At 40.3% G+C, this 13,047-nt stretch overlaps 2 protein-coding genes across 3 annotated transcripts in view; one reads left to right on the forward strand and one right to left on the reverse strand.

Annotated features, from left to right (window-relative positions):
* Positions 1–3,031, forward strand: part of LOC122996717 (Kv channel-interacting protein 2-like) — a 108,737-nt gene extending 105,706 nt beyond the window's left edge. Inside the window, exons 7-9 of the mRNA XM_044372317.1 lie at positions 1,779–1,883; positions 2,062–2,124; positions 2,798–3,031. Of these exons, the coding sequence (XP_044228252.1) occupies positions 1,779–1,883; positions 2,062–2,124; positions 2,798–2,845 (216 nt within the window). The 3' untranslated portion in view covers positions 2,846–3,031. The remainder of the gene's footprint in view (positions 1–1,778; positions 1,884–2,061; positions 2,125–2,797) is intronic.
* Positions 3,032–3,184: 153 nt separating this feature from the next.
* LOC122996716 (cytochrome c oxidase assembly protein COX15 homolog) lies at positions 3,185–6,887 on the reverse strand. Of its 2 annotated transcripts, none has more exons than XR_006407073.1 (5): positions 6,831–6,849; positions 6,464–6,631; positions 6,250–6,331; positions 5,768–5,922; positions 3,185–3,418 (listed from the first exon to the last, which is right to left on the reverse strand). XR_006407073.1 is itself a non-coding variant. In XM_044372316.1 (5 exons), exons 2-5 carry the CDS (start codon positions 6,479–6,481, stop codon positions 3,383–3,385), a joined length of 291 nt encoding a protein of 96 aa, XP_044228251.1. In that variant the 5' UTR covers positions 6,482–6,631; positions 6,787–6,887; the 3' UTR covers positions 3,188–3,382. The 2 variants fall into 2 exon arrangements, 1 of the variants encoding a protein (XP_044228251.1); XM_044372316.1 differs by having other exon boundaries at positions 3,188–3,418; positions 6,787–6,887.
* Between the last annotated feature and the right edge of the window lie 6,160 nt (positions 6,888–13,047).

The raw sequence follows: 13,047 nt of genomic DNA on the forward strand, positions 1-13,047 counted from the left end.
TGTCACTGGTTTCTAAACAGGCCCAAAGTTACTATAGCTACTAGCGAGGAGGATGAGGTCATGTCCTCAGTGTTTTGGGGGATGTGGAGGTTTTGGCAACCTGTTATTATATTATTGGTTCCACTATGTCAAACAAACATAGAGAGGGGGCACAGTTTCACAATGCATAAGTTAACCCTTATCCTACCAACATATTTAACATATAAGGACTACGGATTGGGGTCCCTGGGGACCCCAAGACTAAACGACTGTCAGAAACAATCATTATAACAAAATGTTAACTTGTTTCTTCTCAAAACATTATTAGTCATGTAACTGATGTCATCTGGGGAAAAAAACAGATTATTATTATTTTAGGAAAGTTACAGTTAATTTGCATATTATGTAAAATAAAAATATATACTTTCCTTTAATACTAATTGCAGATTTTATTAAGTAGAATCTTTCCACAAAACCTTCAAAGTGACTGACAGAGTGCCCCTAGCCCCCCAATAGTGTTTGATACTTTAAATTAGGACCGATGGCAAATATGAACTCAATAAATAGTTCAATCTATTAAAACTGCAAAGGTTGAACTGGGTGCTTTTGACTGGGGTCGCTCAGGACCCCAATACATTGTTTTTTTTAAAAAGCACCAATTAAAACAGAAAACAATGATATGAAGTCATTAGGAACAAATAGATTGACAAAGTCACGAAAAATTGGAATGATAGAATAAAGCACCTGTGAGATATGACAAAAAGAATAGCCTACCTCTGGGGTCTGCGGGTACCCCAGTCGGTAGGATAAAGGTTAATGTTCAAACCAAACCAAGTTGTTATCAGTATCTTCCTCGGCTTCTATGTTTATGACCAAACTGCCCACCATTAGTTATTATCTAAAACTATTTGAATGACACTACTATATTGCATTTCATACCAATATTGAACAAGAAATGTTAGCGAAAAGGCTTTAAACTCAGGGGTAACATTAGCTGGTTAGCTAGCCAGCACCATTGATTACTTATGTCAAGAAAGCTCACAAACATGTCGCTACTGTTTTTACTTTCACTATTTACCTCTTGACTTTTAAAAAAAGTCCTTATGTCCATCCCCTGTTTTGTAGGACGCATTTCAGTGCTGCAAATTTGTTTTGACACAAATAATAATTTAGCTACCAATAACAAAGAACAACAATCTAATGCTAACACTGATGATAATTTTATGGGTTAATTACTTGTGGGGGTTAATATGAATGAAAACATACAGAAAAGTGACTTTGAAGGCTAATTAAAAACAGTGTGAAAATTAAATGTAACCATTTCTAAAGCCACCCAATATCAAATATTTAAAGGAGCACAACAACTCTGCATATATCTATAATATAACCCTTCTCTTGGGGTGGACTGAAAGAAAAACGGTTGCAGATTCCATATTCGATTAATAATTGATTGAATTAAATTAGACTAAATTAACAGTGTATAATGTACTACACCATTCGCTTTAAAGGGGAAGTAACATTTCTATGCACACATTTTTAGTTACATTTTAGAAATGAAACAAAACATTGTTAGTTACAGCCCTATAACAATTACTAAAATAAGACCTTTTGTCATTTTTAAGAAATGTGTTACATGGGTCCACTGGTTTGTAATTTTTATTTAATTAAACAAAGCAAAACCCCCACTTCTTATCCAAAAAAAACTCATGTTATAGGCTAAGTTTTTAAAATGTTCTTTTCCTTCCAACAATTTCTGCATCTTCAGTAATGTTTTCTCCCTTTTGTCCTTCACTTTGCAGGAGATGTTGGACATCATGACGTCCATCTATGACATGATGGGGAAGTACACATACCCCACTATGCAGGACGATGCCCCAAGAGATCATGTGGAGAGCTTCTTCCAGGTCAAAGTCCACAGACTTGACTTTCTATTAAGTCCTCATTTTATGATTGTTTAAAGCCACAGAAAAAAAGGATTGATAGACATACTGACAAGTTCTAAAAATAAGATAACATACAAAGTTGTTGAACGTATGGTAGTTTTCAGTAAGTTAATCTCTGACTGCTGTGTTTTCCTTTCAGAAAATGGACCGAAATAAAGATGGGGTAGTCACCGTAGACGAGTTTATTGAGTCATGCAAAAAGGTACGGCAGACAATGGGACTTTTAAGCCTTGAAAGAATTTTCTGATATTTTGGAAAATATGCTTGTTTGCTTTCTTGCCAAAGTTAGATGAGAAGATTGATAACACTCTCAAGTGTGCATTAAAGGACCAGTGCGTAGGATTTAGTGTCATCTAGCCATGAGATTGCAGATTGCAACCAAATGAATACACCTCCCCTCTCCCTCCCCTTCCTAGTATGTAGGACAACCTACGGTGGCCATGAAACTTGTGAAAAATACAAAAGGCCTTCTTCAGAGCCCATGTTTGGTTTGTCCGTTCTGGGCTACTATAGAAACATGGTGGTGCAACATGGCGGGCTCTGTGGAAGAGAACCCTATGTAGATATGAAAGGCTCATTCTAAGGTAACAAAAACACAACAATTCTTACTTTCAGGTGATTATACACTAATTAAAACATACTTATGAATATAATATTACACTTCTGCCAAGTTTGTTCTGCTAGATGCCACTAAATCTTACACACTGGTCCTTCAATGAAACTAGAGGCAGGAGGCAATTAGCTTAGCTTAGCATACAGACCGGAAGAAGGAGGGAACAGCTAGCCTGCTTCTGTCCAAAAGTTTAAAAAAACCCTTCTTCCAAGAAGTGAGAAATGAGACTGCTTCCTTATCCAAATATCTCATCTTCCTCTAGGATGAGAACATCATGCAGTCCATGCAGCTGTTTGACAACGTCATCTAAGAATCTGGACCAGGGAGTACACTGGCACCAGGGAGGGGTGTGTGTGTAAGAGGAATCAGGGTTGAAAGAGAGCAAGAGTTTGTGAATGCGTGTGTGTGTGTGTGGATATCTTCTGACTTGCAAGATTGTTGGTGTTTCTGTTGAGAGCTGTGAGTCCAGAGGGCACTGAGAAGCCCTCTCCCTCTTCCTGGACGCCCAGTGGCCATTCTCCAAGCAACAATGGAGTTTCCCCAACTCCCTCCCTCATCATGCAGAATCTTAGTTTACCCCAGAGACACAGAGAGCAAAGGCAAGCAGTGGGCTCACAGACACTGGCACACCCAAGTCCTCTCACCTGTTTTATTTGAACTTTAATTTATTACTATTGCTGATGGAAGAACTACTGCAGCCTGTAATGGCTGAACTCAGAGGGAGGAAGTTGCCCCCAGACCATGACCACTTTTTCCCTTTTCCCCCATGATGGCTGAGATTTGGATTTGTGAATCTGATCCTGCCTCTGTGCATGTGGGTAACACCTCCCTGGAGCCGCTTGACTGCTCATGCCCTGCCCAGTTGAAATGAATCTACCGCCATCTAGGGGACACAAGAGAGAAAGACATTCCTGAGGTGAAGACTCAACGGACAGGAGATTCAAGCAGTCCTGTTTTGCAGATGGAGGTGTTGTTTTCAATGAGGAACTGATTTCAATATCGCATGATGATGTCACTAATATCCAATTATGTATTTACAGAGATACTCCAAAGTCTGCTTGTCTGTCTGCTGTTCCCAGTCATTCACAGGTGCCTCACCCTTTGTGTATGTGTGTGTGCATGTGTAACAGAAAGAGATGTCATCCATCTTACCTATGTAAGACTCAAATGGGGAATACACCCACCTCCATTCATGGGATTCTGGTAGAATAATTCCTGGCCTTCCAAACTATTACAGTCCTAGCTGTAGGTGTCTATTGACTGTTGTACATTTTCTAGCGTTCCCAGTGATGTGATATGAGGCAGTACAACGTGGCGATTGCCCTCTTGTTGATGAGCTGTTTTGACCATCCCAGCACTCCTCAATATGGGCCTGACACACTACAGATGTACTAGTCTATCAATACACATTCAAGGGGAATTTATTAGACTGCAGATTGTATTTGTGAACTTCTTGTAATCGGATATGTCACGTGGTCGTAGCAGGTTCAACCACTTATTTAAAAAAAAAATTCAAAACCCTTGTTGCATTAAATTAGGCTCATTCAACTTCAGTAATTCAAAGAGGCATAATATGTGTGTGTGTACTGTTAGTGAGAGAGACATGGTTTAATGACAGTTTTCTTTTTTTTACCCCTGCTTATTCCCCCTCTCTCTGTAACACCAAAGAGAAGACATACATTAAAGATGTATATGAAGCCACTCTAAGTTAAGACATACAGCCCACCTGTGGGTGAAGAGAGAGGGAGATACTGTGTAGTTGGTTGGGCAAGGGCCAATCAGAGATAAAACCAGGATGTAATCTGGTAAACTGGCTGTGTGGTTTACCTGCACACTGTCCAAATTGGAGTGTAATTTTGGGTTTTAAACCCCATCGTTAGGTATTAATTTGCTCCTTTTCACACAAGAACTATTCTTGATGAAGACAGCATAAGTACCAGAGGCACTCCAGATGTTATTAAATAGGCTTTAATGTCTTTTAAATACAGACACTAATAACAGACACTAGCAATAATGTCCTCTATCATGTATCAGCACTTTTCCACTCATCTCACTTCTGATTCCTCTGAGAGCACAGTAACAGGTTGGAATAAGGCCCTAATGAAAATATGCACTTCCAAACCTGTAGTTTCTTTTTTTTCTCTGTTCTGAATTTTTTAACGAAAAAAGAAAAAAAGAAAAAAGTGGTTTGGCTCTGATTGTCCCTTGCCAACAGTTTTTAACTTCCATTCCTGACCACAAGTAAAACCTGTCTATACCCGCATGTACTGTGTCTAGAACAATGAAAACCTACTAACCCGTTGTACTGACTGTCTAGTTAGCTAGCCTCAACTGGTTGCATTACGTATTCAAAATGTGTATATTTTGTACAGAGACAATAAAAATCACAGTTACTATGCAAAATTGACTTGAGTTTGAATTTTGAGGACTGTACACAATTTTCTTTATTAAAATACACCGCTTTCAGTTTTACATTTCTAAAGATACAGTACAAAGCAACAATTAGGTTTCCACATTTTTAACATTATAATTTATCATCACTATGTCAGCAAGCAATGGTTCATAACTTAAATATACATAATTACACGTTCCAAACAGCCACATCTGATTCAACTAACAGGCAGTGCGTGATAGACAAAAGGCAGCAAGTGAGTAACCACTTCATAGCCAAACTTTCATTCAAAACATCTGCTGTACCATTAAAGCTGGACAAAGCTGAAAATGTGCTTATTTTTGTTTTTGCATGTCTTAGTTTATTTCCTTACAAAACAAACACTTAACATTAAGTGGTCATCCTCTGATGGCAACACGCATCCACAAATGGCTCAGTCAATTCCGCATTGGCAGCCTTGATGTATTATAATTCTTATCCAAGGCACTCAAATTACATCCCTGCTGTAATAATTGTACGGTGACATGGTTCAGTGTCACCGCATGTGGATTCCATTGCAGAACCACAGGACAGATGCTTCACCATATGCACAAAAGCCCAGTCTACATTGAAACCCATCTCTTGTTTTTTTTCCCCCTGAATGCCTTATTTCAAACGAACACTGCTTACTCTTAGGTGTGGCTCGTAGGGATTCAGAAGAACATCAACTACCTACTGTGTCCTCCTAATTTACATAATACAGTGTGGGATAGGAAGTGGAGATAAATAATTGTTTTTTTTTAAATTAAGACACTGAAATGTTGCCCAGAAGGTTATTTCTTTGTGGAAAATATGACATACCAAAACTCTGTGGTCGAACTGCATTGTCGTGGGGTTTTCAAAGAAGTTCTTGAGGGCACGGGAAAAGGCCAGCAGATCATCAGGGATCCATCGATCTCCCATCTTAGGGAAGGAGTTATACACCAGCCCAGCATCCAAACCAGCAACAAAAGCACCTGTAACAAAGCATTTTAAACAATGTTATATATTTATCTGCATGTGTATTCATTACAGTCACAGAAATGATTTTGTTTCTTTATATCCCCCTCTTCTGACTATGCTTTGCAGTGCAGTGCAGTGTTATATCTTAGCTTTGAATATGAAAACTGTAAGTTGTCCAATTTCAATTTTTGATGAAGAACTTACAAGGATTGGTCAAGTCCTGCTTCCTGTAACTGAGACTTGCTGTGAAACTAAAACCACTCCTATCCTTAGCTGATTTAAAAAAGGGTATTTACACATTTATATTTTTGACATTGTGCTGGCACAACAACAAGCAGTACTGGAAAAAGCAGTGAGGAAGACGAGTCCACCGGTACCCTTGGCAAACCTCCTGAGCTGCATTAGACGTTTGGTCTCTGCCATCTGAAAAAAAAGAGGTGCCAGGAAAAGTCATGAATAAATAAACAAAAGCTTGTGTGACACAGACCAAGGTTAGGACTCCATTCTTCAAATGGAGACAGAAATTAAAATGGGTGTTTTGCCTGTAGGCAGTACCTTGCTGACAGGCAGCATCAGGGTAAGCCTGGTCCAGAGACTGGCGCAGTAGAGTAGCAACGCAGAACCGAGGTGAGCACTCAGTCAATACTGGCTGACCCGCCGGATGTCATAGGACTCAGGCTTCTCCTCCAAACTGCTTTTCACTATGTACCAACCCAGAAGGCCCTGAGAGGATACACAGAATGATTCTATATAAACAACTTTCATAATAAATACAACCTCTTGCCTCCAAAAAAACAGCACAAACAGTGAGGCAATGATTCACTTCCTCTGCTCCTCCTATGATCCTATTGAATCACTTAAACTGTATAATATCTCACCTGGAAGAATGTGACGGCTCTCTCTCTTTCTCTCTACTGTTTACCTTTCTCTAGTTCTCTGCAATTACAATCCTGTTGTCTTTCTTCCAGGAGTGCTAGTGTTAAAAGGTCCGTCAGAGTTGATTGACTGCACCTGAGGAGGGAGTGGCCTAAAGATATAAAAGGGCTACTGTTCCAGGAGTTTGCCCTGCTGAAGAGCCAGCACACCATCCTCATGGCTTCACTTTAGTTTAGTTTGCTTTGGGGTTATGTTCCTTTACTTTTACAGCCAACATTCCACACATCCACACACACTTCACATCACTGATGCCTAACATTCCCATATTTTATTATGAGTTGTTATGCTTAGTTAAATAAATCTTTTGCACCTTTCATTAATGTGTGGGCTCTCATTTATTGCAAGCCTTGAGCCAGGTTTGCTACAGAATCCACAAAGCCCTCACACTTTTCCCTTCATGGAGCGAGTGAAGTACCCTTTCTTCCAGAAGTACATGGTAGGGAGGATGTACGTCAGTCCAACCAGCTGGCCCCACATACGATGACCCCACTCCATGTAGAAGATAAACTCTGGTCATGTCATGGTTCATTCTGAGAAAACAAAATGACACCAAAAAATGAATCTCTGATTTTAAGGCCCAACCCATATTTTTGTTTACTACATAACACTGAGGTATATACATCACATGCTGTGTTTCTTATAATAAGAAAGTTACAATATTGTAACCCTAGTTCTATAACCACAGGCAGAGCCATTTACTTGACTCTATGAATAATACTCCTCTCCAATGACACACATGCAATCACTCACTGAAATTTGCATGTACATAGCCGGCCAATCCAGATGCGCCTACCAATTACGTGCATCCCGCACCCTATATAAGCAGCATCTCACTGTCGCTCACCATCCAAAACCACTTCAGCGGACGGCGTGGGAGAGGCAGGGTCCATTGGTACAGGGCTCCACCCATGCTTATAGAACAAGGCTTATAATATCATACCCTTCATTCTCTCTCTCACAGGCTCCACCCTCTACTAGACTATATGGGTACAGTAGGTGGAGCCCGATAAATGTACGCCCTGCTGCGCAATAATCTCAGACTGCCTCACTGAGCCCGGCCAGCCATAGGTTAGTCGCCGCGGCCCACCCACTACTTTATAACCCCAGCCGCTTAGCAGAGCAGTAGGGGGCGCAAGACAGTCCAGTCTCTTAGCTGAAGTCAGCGCAAGCAGCAAGGTGTCTTGAGTGACAACGCCTTTAAAGAGGAGCACTCCAGAGGCTCATAGGGATCACTCACTAGAGCCTTGAGCACCACAGGCAGTTCCCACTGGGGAGTGGAGACACACCTCACCGGCCGTTGTCTCCTGACCTCTTGCAGGAAATGCTTCATGAAGAGGTGGACGAAGACAGGTCTGTCACCAAACCCCTCATGGCAGGAGGAGACGGCTGCTATATACACTTCAACAGTGGCATGAGACAGCCTCTTATCCACCAGATATTGTAGAAAGGAGCAGACCTCTCCCACTGCACATATCAGGGGGTCTAACTTCTTCTCCTCGCACCAGTGTTGGAATCCCAACCATTTTGCCTTGTAGCAAGCAATGGTGGCCTGGTTGCCACCTGGATAGTCTGCACAACCTGTGCAGACAGTCCAGCCCTCTTCAGCCTATCCCTCTCAGGAGCCAAGCCTGGAGAAGTTGGCCTAATGGGGACAGCGCACCTATTGAGCCCGCCTCCTGGGACAAATCTCCCCAGACCTGGGGAATGTACCAGGGCTGGGGCGCCAACATCTGAGTCATCTCTGCATACCACAGCGATGAAAGGCTGTCCGGGGCTATCAGGATGACCGGCAACCGCTCTTGTCTCACTCGCTCCAGAAGCGTGGGAATGAGACAAAGAGGGGGAAAGGCATAAAGCAGCCTTCTTGGCCATGGCGCATGTGCAAACGCGTCCACCTCCAAGGGTGGATTGTCGTGCAGCATCAGGGACAACCAGAACAGGCAGTGGGTGTTGTTTCAACTGGCAAATAGGTCCACGTCCGCTCTCCCGAACTGGTTTCAAACCTGCTTCACCACCTCAGAGTGCAGCACCCCCCCGTCTGGCAGAGGGCTGCCCCTCGATATGAGGCGCCTGTGTTCACCAGACCAGTAATGTGGAGGGCTCTCAGAGACAGAGGGTATTCTGAGGCCCACACCAATGGGTTCTCCGCTATCTTCAACAGGACTGCGGACCAGACTCCACCCTGCCTGTTGATGTAGGCAACTGTGGTGCGGTTCTCTGTTCTCAGCAACACGTGTCTCCCCTGAACCAGAGACAGGAAGTATTGGAGAACCAGGAGCACCGCCTGAAGTTTGAGGAGGTCTCCCCAGACAGATGGCCCCCCAGGGATGCATCTGTGAACACCGCTATGTAGGAGGTCACTCGGCCTAGCAGTTTCCCTACCAACAGATGCTGTGGGGACCCCCAGTAGTGCAGGTCCTCCTGCACTGATGGGGGGATGTTCACTCTTCTCCGAGGATGGGAGTATTACCCATAGAGTCCAGTGGAGGGTGGAGACTGTGTGAGATAGAACTTGAACTACAAATAAAAGTATTGGAAGACAAACATAAAAAATCACATGATTTGAAATTAAACAAACAGCTGAAGAAGAAACATGCTGAATTAGACCGAATGTTGACAGAAGAAGTGGAGAAATCATTAATTTACAAAACAAAAATATAATGATAAGGGACCAAAATCAATTAAAGTTTTAGCCTACAGGCTTAAGAAACAAAGTAAATCTTATGTTACCAAATTAAAGGATGATACATCGAAAATTCTAACATAAAAGCGAAATTGCGGAAGTGTTTGCAAAATACTATGAGGAATTATATATAAGGATGATGCTGACAACACAGATATGAGAAGAATGGATATATACCCTGAGAAACGTAAGTTAAAACAAGTCTCATTATCACAAAATGTTAATCTTGTTAAAACAGTAACAGCAGATGAATTATTACAACAAATGAGGAAATTAAAAAGAGAGAAGGCCCCAGGAGATGATGGGTACACTAATGAATTTTATAAGGACTTCAGGGAACTACTGACACCTCTATTACAAAAAGCCTCTAACTTTGCCCCAGAATCAGGTACTTGGGCGTTAACATGCATCTCATCTGTAATTACAGTTTTTCATAAAGATGGAAAGGATACAACAGATAGAACCTCTTATAGACCCATATTATTACTGAATACCAATAAAAGTACATGAACATCTATTATAACAAATATGCTTAAAAACCTCTTGCCAGATAAGATATGGTATGGTATGTTATGGTAATTTATTTAAAAGTGTCATGCAGCAAAAGGTGCCCAGCCCGCATGAGCTTACAAGACACTAGAAACAACAAACAAGAGCAATAACATAACGAGCGTGAAAGATCAAATATAACACATCTTCATAGATGTCAGTCAATGTCAAACCAAATATGAATACAATCCTGCTCCTTGGACATTACAGCCATAAAACATAACGTTGGCATATCTGAGGCACAGACTGTGCCTTTAACACATCAAACATAAAGTGCCCTCATACGCTGTTGGTAAGCATTTAATACAAATTGAGCTAGGTGAAACACTTTGCCTGTAAACAGGTACTGAAGTCTACATTCATCAGACATGGGAAAGAAATCAGGACATTCTGCAGACATTTTAAGGAAAAGGTTATATTTAAGATTGTCATATAATGGACTAAAGAACAGAAAGTGCATTTCTTTTTCAACTCCTCCCAGATCAAACAGGTGACACTTTCTATTCTCCTCTGGAATTGAATAGAAGTGATCGGTTTCCACCTCCAGAGGCAAGATACCACATTTCAACGGGGCACAGACCTCTGTGTTCTGATCAGGTTATGGGTGATGAAGTGCTCAGGATGGTAAATACACTTAATCAGACTGTATGTTCTCAGTTTTGGTTTACACAAAATTTATTCTAATGATTCTATTTTTTTACTATAAAATATATAAGTATTGTAAGAATGCTATAAGTATGAACAACATCATATGTAAGTAAATGTAAATCTACATAAACTCTTATACTCTTAAATAAGGTATATAAGCAATAAAGTATAAAAAAAAAAATTAGAGCTCACTGAGCACACAAATGATCATAATGAAAGTCATGCCTCCTGAACATGTTTGCTTAAAAACCTTTTCAGACCAAATGATGCCACCTTGCATGTTGAAATTGTGCAGACAATTGCAGTTAAATCTAGAGCTAAAGTAACCATCAGGAAAAATGACGAATTAGAGGGAATAACATTCATATTACACTGTAATTATATATATTATATATATGAATTTATCAAACATTTCAGAATGTCTAATTAAAATCTGACATCCACACACTGTACAACTTGTTACACTGCCAGTATAACTAGAACATTGCAAAATCAAAATGATTCTTATCATTATTGTGTAAGTAAAAAAAAGATCAATTTGACAATGTATTTGCATCAATAATGTATAGACTCACCTTCCTTGCAGAGGAAAGAATGCAGGATGAAGCCCAGCAGCAGCTCGCTTCACAAGCAAGAACCATCTCTTTGGTTTTGCCACTCTGTCCCCCTCCTTCTCCCTCTTACTCTCGGTGTCTCTCTCACTGCCTCTCTGACTCTCACTCATTGTCTCTTCCTTGCTTCTTCTATCAATTCAATTCAATTCAATTCAACTCAATTCAATTCAATTCAGTTCAATTCAATTCTATATTTATATATACAGATAAGTAGAAAATAACTTAAAATTATGAAAAAGAAGACTTAAATAAATAAATACAAATGAATGAGAACTGTATAAACACTGCAACATTTTTTAATTAATGTTCTGTATGTATGTACAGTAAATATGTTTATGTACAGAGATCAGCACACTACAAATGGTCAGTGCAGGAATACACAGGTGACTGACAGTCTTAATGGTGTTCGTATTCCACTGGACTCCCTTTTCCAGTTACAGCAGCTCACAAATCTTGCAGCTGTGTTTGCACATTGCTGTATTTCATGCAGCAGATATGGAAGTTTTTTGTTATAAGCCATGTTTTCAAAGTCTTGGGTGGTTTTAATCTGTGGTTAGTATATGTCTCTGATGTCTTGGTATAGTTGGCAGGCGGTTAGCTCATTTTACACCTCCTGCTGTGTGCAGTGGGTGCACAGTCTTTCTTAGCATTACAGTCTCCTCTGGCTTTTAGTTGAATCTTTCCAATATATCAAATAGTTTTCACTTAATTTTCTTATAATTTAGTTTAGTCTAATGGAGTTTCTATCTGTGCCCCAGAACCAGCTGGCTGAGCGGGCTTCTCTCTAGGGTCTCTCTGTAGGTGAGGGCTTAGTTATGGAGCGTGTCACGGTCACTTTCTTTTAGATGATTATAAAATTTAAATGCTGTCTTTGGATTTTTTATTATTAATGGGTATCCTCCTAAATCTGTTCTGCATGCATTATGTGGAGTTTTCCGTTGGACACGGAGAATCTATCTCACACTCACATACAAATGGTCACAACAGTGGCTGATAGGTAATCCTACATATTGTCATTGCAGCTACTTTAACATGCAAGATCGCCTATTCAGAAAATGTAAATGAGCGATGAAACCACTCGCGGAAACATAGTGAACTGTTCCACCATCATCATTGTTTCTGGAAAGACAATGGAGACAACATCTTTGGATATTTCATGCAGATGTTGCAATTCTACTCATGTGTATCTTACACAGATAGGGCCCTAAGGACAAAACACAAACAAAAGCAAAATCACCAACATTAAGTAAAATGTGCTTCAAATACAAAAATGCTACAAATACTAAAACATGTACAAACGTGAAAATATAAACATTAAGGGAAACGCAAACACATAAAAGGAGAAATGCTACAAAAAGACTTGACAGACCAGATATGGTCCTGGCCTCTACGGGAAGTGATTATGTCACACTGGCAAAGACACAGTGGGCTTGTTCAAGATTCATTTCGCCTCCCTGGAAAGTGGGCAAAAGTAGGCAGCTGCAGCAGGGGGAGGTGACAAAAAGCTACAGTCAAGATGGACGTTTTCCAGCAGCCCTCCCAATCAACACAGGGAAATTAACATCCTGTCAGATCTGATCCTAATTTAATAATATGTTATCAGACCAAACTATTTGTTCTCAAACTCCAATAACTGTTTTAATGATTTTCTTTTGTATAATCAAGAAGAATATTAAACCAAAATGGAAGTTATATGTAATAATCATGAC

This window comes from Thunnus albacares, chromosome 14, assembly GCF_914725855.1.
Source record: "Thunnus albacares chromosome 14, fThuAlb1.1, whole genome shotgun sequence".
Classification (NCBI taxonomy): Eukaryota; Metazoa; Chordata; class Actinopteri; order Scombriformes; family Scombridae; genus Thunnus; species Thunnus albacares.

What these genes read in the sequence shown, in the direction of transcription:
- LOC122996716 (XM_044372316.1), bottom strand. An exon ending in CTTCCTCACTGCTTTTTCCA is followed by an intron (nt 5,923 to 6,249) that starts GTACTGCTTGTT and finishes GCTTTGTTACAG; the next exon opens with GTGCTTTTGTTGCTGGTTTG. An exon ending in AGTTCGACCACAGAGTTTTG is followed by an intron (nt 3,419 to 5,767) that starts GTATGTCATATT and finishes TGTGTCCCCTAG; the next exon opens with ATGGCGGTAGATTCATTTCA.